Source organism: Passer domesticus, chromosome 10 (genome assembly GCF_036417665.1).
Source record: "Passer domesticus isolate bPasDom1 chromosome 10, bPasDom1.hap1, whole genome shotgun sequence".
In the NCBI taxonomy this organism is placed as follows: Eukaryota; Metazoa; Chordata; class Aves; order Passeriformes; family Passeridae; genus Passer; species Passer domesticus.
The window spans coordinates 24778677-24793293 of record NC_087483.1 but is presented as its reverse complement, the minus strand read 5'-3'; the positions used below and the strand labels follow the sequence as shown (position 1 = coordinate 24793293).

General features: G+C 35.7%; 1 protein-coding gene and 1 long non-coding RNA gene across 19 annotated transcripts in view; one reads left to right on the top strand and one right to left on the bottom strand.

The window, feature by feature from the left end:
* The window catches only part of B3GALT1 (beta-1,3-galactosyltransferase 1), a 180269-nt gene that overhangs the window by 78809 nt on the left and 86843 nt on the right, over positions 1 to 14617 (top strand). For all 15 annotated transcript variants that reach the window (XM_064434619.1, XM_064434628.1, XM_064434627.1 and 12 more), the window contains one exon: positions 2986 to 3125. Coding sequence is in view for 2 of the 15 variants with exons in the window: in XM_064434629.1 (XP_064290699.1) it covers positions 2986 to 3058 (73 nt within the window). In the remaining 13 variants the exon portion in view is untranslated. The remainder of the gene's footprint in view (positions 1 to 2985; positions 3126 to 14617) is intronic.
* LOC135308940 (uncharacterized) overlaps positions 1 to 14617 on the bottom strand; it is a 112602-nt gene that overhangs the window by 32366 nt on the left and 65619 nt on the right. The gene's annotated exons all lie outside the window — the stretch shown is intronic.

Here is a 14617-nt window from a genome sequence, read left to right as displayed (position 1 = left end):
ATTTTAACCAAGCCATCTTTATGTAAAGGTTTTAAAACAGAACCAAGTTACCATGGAAACTGATTGAAGCAAAGACTTACTGTAAATTCTTTTCTAGACAATGATAACAGGACTGACAGGTGGGCTGTAAAAGGAAAACGAATGCAATACAGAGTAAGGCACCTTGACCTGTTTCCCCTTCTTAGAAGTGTTGTCATTTATAGCTCTGCTTTATCTCTACGTTTTCTATGGTGATATATTGAAAATATTTTAGAAGCAGCTCCCATCTAAATGAACCTTTTATTTTGTCATAATCATACTTGCAAGGAGATATAAAAAAAAAGAGAAGAGAGCTACAGGGCAGGGCACTCCACTTATTTTCCCAAATTATTCTGTCTTACTAGAGCCATCAGGGAGCGAGAGCCATCTCTCAGGAAACACATTTGCATAAAGTGCCCTTTCCCACCAGTGTTTATATTTTGGTCTTGAAATACACTCTAGGTACGTTTACATCCTAGCACACTGCTCCCCGTGTACACTGTGAAAGAAAGTAACAGGAATTAAGTGATTTTACTGAAGAAATACCTCTTCTCCCTTTCCCATAAATTTACAAGTATACCAACTTTCTGTAATCGCATTAAAAAAATTATTTGTCTCTGTAAATATCTTTCTTAGCCTGATGGATGATGGTAAGAATAACAGATTAGAGTACCTAGCCCTCAAAACACAGTGCCAGAGTTTTGAGAAAGGAAGTTGGCAGAATGAACAGCAGAGCTTGTACCTTTTCCACTTGGAATAGTTAGCTGGCAGCACTGGAAAAGATTTCAGCATATGAATATGCAATTTTTATTTTTTTTTGGTTGTAATTCTGTGCTGGGTGTTTCTACCTGCTGTGCTTAATTTCAGAATCTCACATTATCATTAGAGAAAAATAACATCTTTTGCAATACAATATTCTACGAAAAGGAAGGAAAGAGAAGGGGGAGATTTTCTCCTAGATGAGAAAAAGAGGAATTCTTGATTTTGTCCTGATACTTTTCTAGCCCAAAGTTTCTTCTTGGTTCTACCTCCCAGCTGAGCTGTGTTTGCACATGCCCTTCTGACACAATCTATAAAACAATTTTCTTCCAAGTTTTAGGAGGTTTGCTGTCACCAATAGACATGTTTGGTCCCAGCACACTAGAACCACAACAGACAGTCACCTTTTCCAGCAGGTTTGCCTTACAGCTAAAAGTAACAGCAGCAGCTGCTTTTGTTGTCAGAAGTAAATATACTTCTCACCTTCAGTCTCTGCCTTTCTCAGCACTGAGGGTGTGGGGACTTGACAGATGGCTCCTGCTAACATATCACAGATAAAATGGTATTTGGTGTATGGCATAAGTTTCCAGGCAAATAAGAATGTTTTTCATTTAATATCATCCCTGTGCAAAGCTGGAAACTTAATAAAATGTGGCAGGCTCTAAGGCAACACATCTTGACATGTCAAAGTGTATGAGGATGAACCCAGTGGCAGAACTCCCTGATAAATGATGCACAAGGCAACTTCTACTTGTCATGAGTGAGTTTTGATTCCTGTGTTTATTATCTGTAAAGCTTTTTGCCAATCAGACAAAGCAAAACACAAATCCTAATTCTACTCTCTTTATGCAAATTACAACTTCTGTTCTGTCCACTGTACAATATTTGGGTATCTGAGCCACAGAAAGCTGCCAGTCCAGGCTCAGCTGTCAGACACACTTGTGCAGAGGTTTTGCAGTCCTTGAGCCTGGACACTCAAGGACTCCTTGCATTGAAGGTAGAACCATTTAAAGAAAGCCATTTTAAGTACTTCTATGCTTTTTGTCTTCATTCTGACACAAATCCTACTGGAAAGCAGTCAAAAAATATAGCTGCTGTCCTTCCAAGCAAATAAATTCCCCATGAACATAAAAATTATTTCAAAATGGGTTTTTTAATTCTAGAAATAGTATCCCAATAGTCAACAGTTTAATAAAATTGAAATTCCTTGGCACTACTGTACATTCCCAATTTTAATTATTTTTCATATCTGGTTGTGTGACAAAAATGTGTTGTTTCAAATAATCATCAGATTCCACAAAGAGGTGTTTATCTTGGACTTAAGGAAGACAGAGATTTAGATATAAGAATGTTGGTAATAGTTAAGGTCATAACACAGGACAGTATAATTTTAATTTACAAATTCTCACCTAAAGGCATGATTTTTTCTAAGCAAAGGTGGGGAAAACATGCAAAAGAGATGGAGGAGGGATTGTTTGGAACTGGAAAAAGCCAAGATATAAGTTCTGGGAGAAAAAAAACAACCACAACAAAAAGAAACAAAAATACCACAGCAATCAAACAAACAAAACCCCAAATCCCAACAAAAAAACAAATCAAAACATACCACCAAAAAACATCAGAGTGGTAAACCAGAAAACTGAACAGACAAACCATAAAACCACAGTTTTAAGTTTTATATAGTTTACAGAATTAATAATTATTAAGGATAACTCTTCCAAGCCTGATCAGAATTCTGTGAAAATCACTGAACTTTGCAGAGGTGTCTCAGGCAGGCACCTTGTAAACTTCAAGACCAGGCCTAAAATAAATCAGGTCAGTGGTGCAAGTAAACTAGTCTGTGCCACCTCTAAGCATGAGTGGTCACTCTAAAGGTGTTGTTTGGACTTCCAGAGGGCAACTTGACAAACACTTCTATTCTCTGTTTCTCATAGCATGCATTTTCTAAGACACACACTATTTCTACATGGTTGTGTTGACACATTTTGAGAAAAAAAAAAAGTATATAAATAGGTTACATGCATGGATTTAAGTGGTTAACAGTATGAAATTATGTCAATACTCATATCTGCAAATTTACTACTTCAGTACTTGGCCTCAAGTATCTAATTGTTCCATCTCTGTTTTCATGGAAGACAGAAAATAATGTAATGAAACAATAAGTCTGTCATTGACACATCTGTAACTCATGCATTTTTGTCGATGCAGGTTTTTCAATACAGAGTCCACACTGGTTTCATATGTGATGAGGAGACAAGCAAACAGTGGAGAACAGCAGTAGATACAATGCAGATAAGCAAGAAAGAAAAATTAAGGATGAAAAGACGGAGCTGTTTCTAAGAAATCAGGTAAGGAATTCGGATGATTCTCGATAAAGTGTAAAAAGTACAAAGAATTGTGCCAAGTAGTTTATCCTGCCCTTCCTGGTATTTCTGAGAATTCCTTCTATATGTGTCTAGGACATATGTACACACACGATACATATACCCTACAAACCCCCACTGACACAATGAATTTACTTTTTGAGCCAAATTGCTGTTACTCTCAGTGCAAATATTTATTATACTGGTATCCTACAGTTCTTTTCATAAAATCAATTTCCTGTATTTCATTTTATTTCCTTTAAATAAACCATTGTACTAGTTGTTACAGGAAGCCAATTGAGTAGTGGTTTGACAGAGGAGTAAAAGTGAGTTGTGCTATGTGTGCTCCTGTTCCCCCAAGTGTCAAACCTTACAATGTCCTGTCCTCAAACCCTTGGGTCATTACAAGCACAGTGCAGAAAAGCACCATCTCTTATCACCCAGCCCTCCCTTCCTAGGTGACAGGTGGAAAGTTTGTTTAGAGCTTGGGCACACTTACATTTCCTAAGCATGACTAGAGAGGAGTAGAAATATATTTACCAAAGACCAAATCTGGACAAACAGGGAAGAACAATTCCTCCTTTCCTCATCTGCTCTCCTGCTTTGGAGAAAAGCTGCTGCACCACTTGTAGTGTCACAGCAGGAGCACAAACGTGGTGGAGACTGTATAATCTCTACTCCCTAAAACAAACTGGACACTAGGCTAACTGCACATTACCTGATGGAACTGTTCATGACAGAAAAATCCTATAAAATTTTTAGCGACACTTACTTTCAGAATACTCTGAAATTATATTTTTGCCACAAACAGAAGATGAAAAGAAAACCACAGCTAAACATTACAAATCTACTTAATAAATACCTCTCCCTTTCACTCACAAAACTAAAGATAACCTAAGATGCTGGTATAGCAACACACATCAAGTATTAAGAAATGATTACCTACAGGTTTTTGCATTCCTAAGTAACACCATCAGCTTATCACACCCATTTAGTATATCCACAAAGCAGAAATTGCTTTAGAGTTTAGTCTTGTAGAAGTACTTTAACTCATCTACCAAATCCTTATTTATGTTAACTATTTAGTTTTCATAGAACAGCATCTAATGCTTCCAGACAGCACGTTTCAGAAGACTGACTCCAAACCTGTGGAAATTCACAACTGAAAAAACACGTTCCATGAATTCCCAAGAGCTCTAAAGACATTAAAACATCCTTAGCCAAGCCTCACAAACTATACAAAACTCATTATTACTGTTAACATACCAATTATGTGTTGCACAGTTCACTGTAACGCAATACTCTGCCGATGATAACTTTGTGCAGTTTGGTAGGACTGCCACATGTTGGGACATTCTGTCAGTTCCTGGTTGCTGTTGATTGATGGCTGCTGCATGCTTGCAGAGTATCAGCAAGGATGTCTCCAGTGGGAGAAGCAGCATCATACAGCTGGAGTTTCTCTAAGACGTGCAATTTTCATGAGTTACAAACTTGGGAATGTCACACTGTAAAAGCTACATGATAAAAGGCACTGCATGGTGTTACAGCTGATTCCATTTGCCATATGGTATGTTATTATTTTGCATTACTTTGGGGAGGGTACTAAAAGTGAATGAACAGAACACACTCAAAGCATATAGAAAAACGAGGGCAAATTGCATAGTTCTTAATTATATCAATAAGGTCTGTAACTGAAACGGAGATGCAACTAAATGAGCTGAAAGTGCAGTACACTACTTTCCAGCTACTGAAAGCAATAAACTCTATCAGGAATATTTTAACAGGAAGAAATGGCCAGCGACGATATGTAAAGGCCTACAGACAACATTAAAGTGGATTTGACTTAAAAGTCAGCAAATGCTATGTGTAATGCTACACATATTCCCAAAATACAATTTTACATCAAAGATAATTTTACGTGAGGTAGGCTGGAGAAAACATTTAATCAGTAATCTCTAAATGAGATTCCACAGGCACACCTATAAGAAAACCAATACATGAATTATTAAAACAAAGTGGAAGGGCATTTGCTGAAAACAGCTAAAGTGAAACAATAATTAATTGTGTCCATTTGATATCAGGTAAGTGAGCTGTCCCTAGGACCTAAGAAATTTCAAAACAAACAACTCCAAATTTAAAAAGGCTTTCACTTTACAATATATCAGAATTCACAAGCAGAATTTTCTGACTGAAACAAAATCCAGCCAAGGTTAGATCATTCTTTGGGAGCTATTATTCAGTCACCACTGAAAATTTTAAATCAGGAATATTGTGATACCAATACCAGAAACATAGACGCCTGCTGGTTTTGGGAGTAGTTTGGCTCTCAATGCCATAGTCTATTGAATAAGACATTTTAAGATCTGTTAAAAGAACAGAATGTTTTCAAATAATTCATTGTAATTGTGTAGTATTTCAGATGACATCTTCAAATCTGTCATCTATTCAAATGTTCCATTTGAGCAGCCAAAAAGTAGATTGCTCCATTTAGCCAGACCTCTAGCATGATTAAATCAGATAAATTCTATTAATTCCAAATATTTCCTAGTATGGGTTATGCAGTGTGCTTTCTCATTAGTTTTTACCATCTATTATGAAGATTTTTTTAGTAAGTCATTAAAGTGTCTTAATGTCATTTGAAGAAAACAGAAAGCTCTCAGGTAAGTAAATAGAGGACCATGGCTGTATGGCCCTTGCTAGCTTGGACTCACTGCCAAAACCACGGGGTGCAGTTTACCAGTCTCAGGGTTTGCCACTGCACTGGTTAACATCTGCAAATACTTGCTGCCCAGTAATGGTAGGAGGGGCCAAGCTGTAATTGCTGTGCAAATTACTGCACCCGTTCTCATTTCTCAGCTAATGGTAACACCAACTCCTGACACATTCTCCAGCATCTTATCAAAATCCATGAAGTTTTCACACATCTCAGTGTGTGCCATTCATGCTTCTGTTCCAGCCATAAAAAAAGGCTGATGGCAGGAATGACGGATGTCACTAAATGAAGGTTATTATTCAGTGAGAGATAAAGAAAGGGAGGGAGGGAAAAAGCCAGTTCTCACTACTATACTCAAGGGTGTTCTTCCTTTTTAAGGGAGCAACAATCCTGAATATGAGTTAACAGACAGCTCAAGTTTAAAGACACAGTGTTGTAAATAGACTTGCTAAATTACCAAACATTCGTCTGTTGTTATCTTCTTTAAAGAAAATCTGTTTATTAGTGAATGACAGAGCAATATTTGTATATTTTTTCTTCTAAGAATAAATTCAATTCAGTACTAATGAAAGATAACTAGTGTTTGACAGAATTAGTGTTTACTTTACCCTCCTACATTGGGAGTTCAAAACTAAATTATTTTAAATGCTTTGATTTCTGCTATTCTGACAAACTCTGTCATCTTGACAATAACCATAAATGAATGTGTTAGTTATGATAAATTTTCAGTGCAGCAGTTCTAAAATGGGAATGGAAAATAACTTTTTAAAATACTTAGTAATTTCTTCTGAAAAGACAGAAATGTTTAATTAAATGTGGAAAATATAATTTAAGTAAGAATTCATCAGATATGAAAAAATCTTATCATAGCATGGTATTATTTCTACTATTATTTTTTACAAAATTTACAAACTATTCAAGTTTCACATGTAAAACTCAGAAAAACATCAAGAAAATTATAAATTATAGAGTTTGGGAGCTGAAGTCAAGGAAAGAATCATGTTCCAAAGCTTCCTCATGATGAAGTTTTTTCTGCTAGTTCAATTCATTTAGGCACTTAATTTTTTTTGATTAATTGATCATGACAGTACTATAGTATAATATTGATTACCTTACATGTGTTCACTTTCAATGTGTTCGGTTAGTTTAAGGAAATGCTGGTAGGCCAAGAATTTTCTGTGTTTCAGAGGAAGAACATTGAATTACATTCATGAAGATCAGAAATAGGGTATTTTTATCCATATTTTTATCCAACCACAGTTTTTAAGTAAGCAGGGTTGATGAGTAGCAGTATATAAGAGGATTTCAGAGACGACAGAATCTTAAAGCTGTAACCTATTCAATAGTACACTGACCACTATAAAGCCATCCTGTCAATTACACACACGTTGGTTTTAGTGAAAATGCAGTATTTGAAAATTTGGAAAAATGGTAATGTAAAATAATAAACTGGTTATATAAATAATAACTGGAATAATAAAATTGCTTGTACAGTCAACCTGAATTTCACTTCCAGAGGCACTACTAAATCTAATTTTATCAATACACCTCTACTGTAAAACTTGAAAAATAAGCAACTGCTCTGTGCCTTAGAGGTGCCTCAGACCTAGCTAAACACAATTTGTGTATATTTTAGGCCTGCCTTCTTTTGATATATAGTTCAGTTGTCAGCTCTCACATGTTTCTTCTGAAAAGATACTCTGCTGGATATTTGCAGTACATTATGAACAGATGTTATACCCACTCTGCTGATTTGTGTTAGAGTACTTGTCTCTTCCATGGATTATTAAGTGTTGAAACCATAAGTGAACAATAGTATGGTAAAGAAAATATTTAGGATTTCAGTGCTTTTTCTAAATGAAGTTATTCACAGCTGGTGCTTCCAAATTCTTCCTTAGTCCTCTTTCTTATTTTGCTTCCTTATTCTGCTTCCAAAATGCTTCCTCATTCTAAATCTAAGTCTTTTTATGGCAGCAAAAGCTGACAGACTCTCAAGGTAAACAACTGGCAAAGACTCAAATCCTCATCACTCAGAATGATTCTCTGTAGTTCAGAAGAAACCTCAATACCATTTCAGAGTAAGGGCCACAATACGCCCTTAACAGTCCAGCAGTGTTATTTGTTATTTTTAGGGGAAGTTTTTGGTAAGCAGATCCCAATTTGCAAGCGAGGCCTTTTAACTGCCATGTATGTCTACACTGCACAAATGGCCAATCCACTCTCGAGAACTGGACAGCTTCCTGTGCCCTTTTTCCCAGAGATGCACCTCTGTGGTTTTGATATATTATGTACGTTCAAAGGAAAACAATTATTCGAAGTAAACAACAGAATCTGAAAAATGAACAAGATGAAAAGTATAGAACAGTGTTTTCTGAGCAAGACTCTGCCACCCTTCTTCACACCCTCATCTCCAAGAACACTTATACCTGATCAAGCTGCATCCTAAAAGCAACATTAATTGCTTTCCTGGAACAGACTAGTGAACTGAATGCTCAGATGATCTCTATAATTTCTTATTTTTAAAGCCAGTGATGGCAATAAAATAATGCTAGCAACAATTACAGTATAAATCGTACATAACTGTAGAGAAATAAACCTGCAGAGCACCTAAGCCTACATCAAAATGCAATAAAGTGGGAGGGTTTTTTTTAAACTAGAAAATACAAGACTGAGCAGGACTGAAAATACCCTTTTGTAATTCCCTGCTTATCCCAGCAAAAGACCATGTGATTTCCAAAAAGTGTATTAAAACATAAGAGATATAAATTCCTTTTAGCTGTTTAAAATATTTTTTTTTGACATTGCAAATGACAGTAAATGTGATTAATGGTTGCTGATAATTGGAGTTTCATTTGAGTGGTTATTACTTGTCAGTGACAATTAATAGCTCCACAAACCCCCCATTCATTTAACAATATTAAAGAATGATGGCTTGTGGGAATTATGCTAAACTAGCACATTCAATTAGATTTTGAATTTTATAGTATATTGAATAACAGTTTATGGTTTTATAATAGCAGTGATGGTTTATTGTTGCATGGTAATCGCTCTCATTACATGTATGCATATCCAGAGAGTTACAATTTCTATACCCATTAAAATTACTCAATTACATGTTAACATTTCTTTAAAACTACAGTGCTTTGGTCTTTATCAGTAGTTTTTAATGACAGTTACATTGGTTTTGTCCCAGTATTTGATGGGCAAGATGCAATGTGTAAGGAATGCAAAAGCAGCTCATGCTCCTTGGTATCAAGCACCAGCTGGAATGACACCTGGGATGGCCACCCAGCTGCAAGTGTCCTGCTACAGCTGGCTGGGCTCTACATAGCAGGCAGCAATTGTCTCATCTGACCATTCCCCAGAATGGTAGGAAGAGCGGAGGAAAATCTTCAGTAAAGGGAAAGATACAGGTTTTTGGACAATCACCTCCAAAACTGAGAAATATCCTCCCTTTGACCTTTTCTCCAATAAAAAAACCCCATAACTTCCTACTTCCCACAGTCTGAAGAGAGAAAAAACCAAAAAAACAACCACAAAGCACCACGACAGGAAGGGGGAAGGAATCATGACATGACAGAAAAAGAGCTATGTAAAATAAAGTTGGCTGAAAATGTTGTTTGCATCAGGACAAAATGGTGCATAGAGTTTAATGTGAGAGACTGGAAAGGGTATTTTTTCTTTTTTTAATGGGACAACATAAAACTTAATAGAACAATTTTTAAAGTTTCTTAACTAGCAGGCTCTGAGGTTTAACATGCGTATAAGATAAATCTTGAAAATGTAAGTAGACTAATAAAAATTCTGCCACTCAGGAAGCCAGTGCACTTCTAACACAGATATCTATATTGTCAGAAGCTAAGTCACAGATCATTCAATAAAGTTTAACAAAGCAGGAAAAGGAACAAAGCAGAGAAAGAGCTTTGTAAAGTTAAGGCACCTACTGATTTCACTTGCATAAATGCTTTTGCCTAGGACTCTTCTTGACTTCAATTTTCTGTTGCAGAGAATACCAATTGTATGAGAATAAATCTTTCTTCTGCTTTGTCTCTTATTTCAACATGTTCTTAAAATCTACTGGTAATTTTACTCTTAGACAAATTATCAAACATATCTCCCAAATAACGAATATTCTACTAATTCAATCTTGTAATTTTCTTCCAAACATGGAAGTTATCCTAGTGTAATACAAGGTAAGATGAGAACCTATCTCACAAACACTGAATTATTTCAGCAAACTAAATTAAGGAAAAAGTCAACAGCAAAAATGAGTTATGATAATTCTAGCAAAATTCCAAGTCAAAACTGCCACCCATTACACATTCTATTTTATGCAATAATTCTCCATCCAGCAGTGAACATTTCCAAGTCAGTGCTAAACTCAGAATTAAGTCAATGAGAACAGGGTCAAGACCTTTCTTATTACTATTTGATTAGTTTGTGCAGGTTTGCAAAAGCAGAAAATTGCTGTTGGTGACAGGGGAAGCTCCAAATATGTACTTGTTTGTTTCACTGGAAAAATAATAATATGAAAGTTATAATATTATAATATTATATATATATCTATCTATAATATTATAGAGATATATGTAAAACCTCTCTGACTTACTTTTCTTGTGGCCTTTGGGCCATCTGTTCAGAAATATTTTTTCTTATATTTTCATGATACTACTATTAGTTATTTGTTGTATAGTAGCACTTCACAGCTCTCATTAGCATTTGTTCTACTTTGGCGGAGACTGTATAGATCAGGTGAAACCAAGTGGAGAATAAGTTGGGACTAAAATAAAAACCTAAAAACTAACGAGCTTTGCAATTCCCAAAGTAAATTTTGGCTAAGTGTAGATTAGGTGGCTTTTTAGACCAGTTGTTTCTCTTATAATTTCTTTCCAATTCCCAATGCTAGGTGGAAAATGAAATTTAAAAAAAAAACACCAAAAAAAAAAAACCAAAAAAAAAAAAACACCATTAAATTAAATTATGACGTAAAAGACCATGACTAAGAAGAACAAAGTACATGGCACATATATCAGTAATCTGATGGAAAAGGACAAGGAAGTTCAAAAAAGCAATTCAGTTCTATTCTTTGATCCAATTTAATGAAACTTTAATCTTGCTATTGTAAAACTCAAATTCAGGCATTGCAATGCCTGTAGATACAATTCTAATGTTGTATTCAGACAAATAGATTCCACTGGTCAGTAACTCTCAGATTTGATAATATCAAGAAAGAGAGTCCTATAAAATGTGTCCCATATCCAACACTGATTTTATCAGGTGGCCCTTTGTTATTAAGACTCAAGACTTCCTTATTAAGATTTAAGAACTTCTGGTAACATCATATAATGCATATTGGTAATTCAATTACTGTTTTTAAAATATAGTAATTTATTAACACATCAGGGAACTAGATATTTCCTTGAAGTAAACTCCAGGGCATAGATTCCAGCTTTTGTGTACCTTGCTCTTTCTCAAGTACCAAACAGTTTTAGTATGCCTGGGGCCATAAGATAATTCAAATAGGCACATTTTCAATCGCATAAAACTCATCTGAACATGTATGCAAAAATTTAGAAGCTGAAATGCGTGTTTTGTGCTTTGAAGAATTGTTTGTTGTTTTGGGTTTTTTTTTTCCCTATGAATAGTACCTGTAAGTATTGAGCACAGCAAAGTCGAGCAAGAACATAAGCTGGAAGCAGGAAAGAGGAATAGGCCACACAAATACTCTGTTGTTCAAATGAAATTGAGGCTGCCTGAGCATGTTTTATAAACTAGGAGAAAACATCTGCTAGAAAAGCTCTCACCAAATCATTAGCTGCTCCATCTTTTCAGAGGATGTTTTATATCCTAGTGGCTTTGTCCAGAAAAATAATTATATTACTACGAAGTGAAAGGGGAATGAATTCCCCCACATGTACTGTGCTCTGGAAGACTATAATGTCAGAGATAAAGATTATCTTTAACCCTTACCCTAAAACCTATGCATTTTTTAGAATTTGTGGGGTTTTTGCTTTTTTACTAATCGTAAGTATTGTAATGAATGTAGCACTGGAGAATTTGATCTAAAAGAAGAAATTAAAACTTAACAATTTACTGCTGCTGTGTTTATGCTTACAGTTTGTAGCATCATTCCTGAACTTCAGAAGAGGGAAGATTCTTTTAGCTTACATGGTCAGTGTAAAAATTCTCTCTACCCTACTTCTGCGTTAAAAATGAAAAAAAAAAAACCCAGAAACTTCAAAAAGAGTTTGGCTACAATTTTCAGTAGAAGGCTCATCAGTATTTGCTATAGTTTCACAGCAGGAAAGACCCCACAATTATACTGTTTTCAACAGATGTCTATCACAGCTGCTATATTAACATCATTGCACTGCTTATCAGGTGCATGGGTTTCACACATATGCCTTCTCTGATTCGTCCTTCTTACTTTCTAGAACTTATGTTCAATAACCAGGCAAAAGCTTCTCTGAGCTATCTGAGCAGGAGGTATTTGTTCTATACTCTGCAGTTTCCTCTCCAGCACTATAACATACATCAGCTGCTAACAGTTAATTAATTAGTGCATTTGCTGTTCAGTCTCTTAAAGAGGGAAATTAAATTTTGTGGCCTTAACCTAGAAGAACATGAACTGCAAAAACACACATATTTAAACAGGTCAAATTACTTCCCTGGCACGTGGGAGAGGGAGCTGTAGACTTGACTCTTATCGCAGGTGGCACTTGACGTGATGTTCACTGACTGTATCAATGACCAGAATGATTGCATCAAACACTGGCAAGAATGCCCTCTCCTCTCATGGAAAAACTATTTATCCACTCCTACAAGGGGCTGTACCTATGACTATAATTGAGTCCATAATTAATCAATCACTCATCTGAATTCTGCTTACATTTGCCTGAAACTGACAGTCTTGGTGAGAGACAACTAACCAGTCTTGGAACACTGTCAGTGCTAGGAAAGTACCACTTGAATTCATTCATCCTGGAAAACTGAAGACTACATTGCCATCATTCCCCAGAATGATTCAATAGCTCCTATTTACATGCATACACTGAAGAGAACAATTGTGGATCATCATTTTTACTAGAAATATTGCTGACACCTATGTGCATTAGGCAAATGATGCCCAGATATCTTGGAAACCATGATAAACAGAACTGTTTGGAAATACTCCAATGAACAGATTTTTTTTTTTTGAGATCCGTTTCCATAAACCAGAAGTATTTTCCTGAACTGTTTTGGATTTTATGAATTTTCACTGAATCCAAGTCACATTGATAGGATCACTGTCTGGACTCTTGACAGGTTGCCCCAGGAAATACAGAAATGTTTCAGATTTTTTTAGTTCTGAGCAAATATGTTTTGAGAAAAACTGGGATTAATTAATGCAAGATTGAAATCTTCTTTTCTTAAGCTTTTTAATGCCTATTATTCCCACTTTTCATATATGGTTCCCAAAGTAATATTGAGAATGACCTCTAAAAGGTACTTCAAATTTTGGACTCTAGCAATGGCCTCTTAAAGCCTTTATAATTCTGCAGGCAACTGCAGCTATGTCATCATACAAACAAAAGAAAAAAAAACATCCCAAACAAAAGAAGTTACAGATGCTTTTTCAGATACAGAACTAGGGCAACTTTCAAGAAATAATTTTTGCCTGAATTTTTTGTCAGCTTTAAGTTTACCTGATAAGCCTATGTCAGTTACAAATTGTTTCTACAAGAGCAGATTTTATCTTATGATTTGTATGACTATCAGTAGAGATATGAAGCCAGGGGAATAAAAGGCTTTTTTTCTCATGCTAGATAGGGAGCTTAATTAGCAGTAATTTAATTCTGAGAACAACTCTCACTGCCTCTCTTATTTCACAGAAGAGATACTACTGCTGAGATACTTTGCCATATTTTTCCTTCCAACAGGAAGGAATGCACCTTGAGCTCTTCCTTCTCTTTTGTAACAAAGAATTTGTATTAAGTATTTACATTGTTCCAAGATTAAAACAAAATAAACAAACAAACAAGAAAAATTAAAAACCCAAAGAAAACCAAAAACAAAACACCACAAAAGCCAACAACCAAAGCCACTAGAACCTTGTCTATAATTCACTGAGATTTGACTTTGATGAGGGTTCTTCCAGTTGAATTCACAAGGACATATGGTGGCCCAAACTTTTTAAGGAATTTTTTAGCCAGCTGCAATAAAACAGGTCATTTTTAATATTTTTCTTTTTTTCTGAAGCAAAGTTACTCATCTTCTTTAATGCTAAGCTGCAAATACCAGAAGGAGAACTGCACAGTAACATATGAGTACCTGGAAACAATGAGTTTGCTGTATGGTTCTTCTGTAGGGAGTTACACTTCAGAGTTTCAGCTCTGCAATATTTCAGAGAGAAGTGAACTACATCACTGAAGAGGTCTTGCAGAGGACCTCTCCCCTCAGCTAGTTCCTGAAGAAATAGGCATCCTAGGCAAAGTATGTGCAAACTTTGGGCTACTGTCTGGCAGTTCAACATAACAGAATACCTGTTAAATGTGCATTACTCTGCATCACCACTTTGAAATTAGTCATTTAAGGTTGGCTGTGTTCAGTGTTCAGTTCTTTCAGCCTATAAAAAAATGACAGATGGGGAAGCTGCACTACAGTTCAACAGAATAACACATTAGCTTCTAGAATTCTTCTACCTACATGCTCTGCCTGGCCTCCCACTTCCTTGGAGGCCTGAACAGGTTTGAATTGCTACCATATTAAAAAGCATTGTATTATG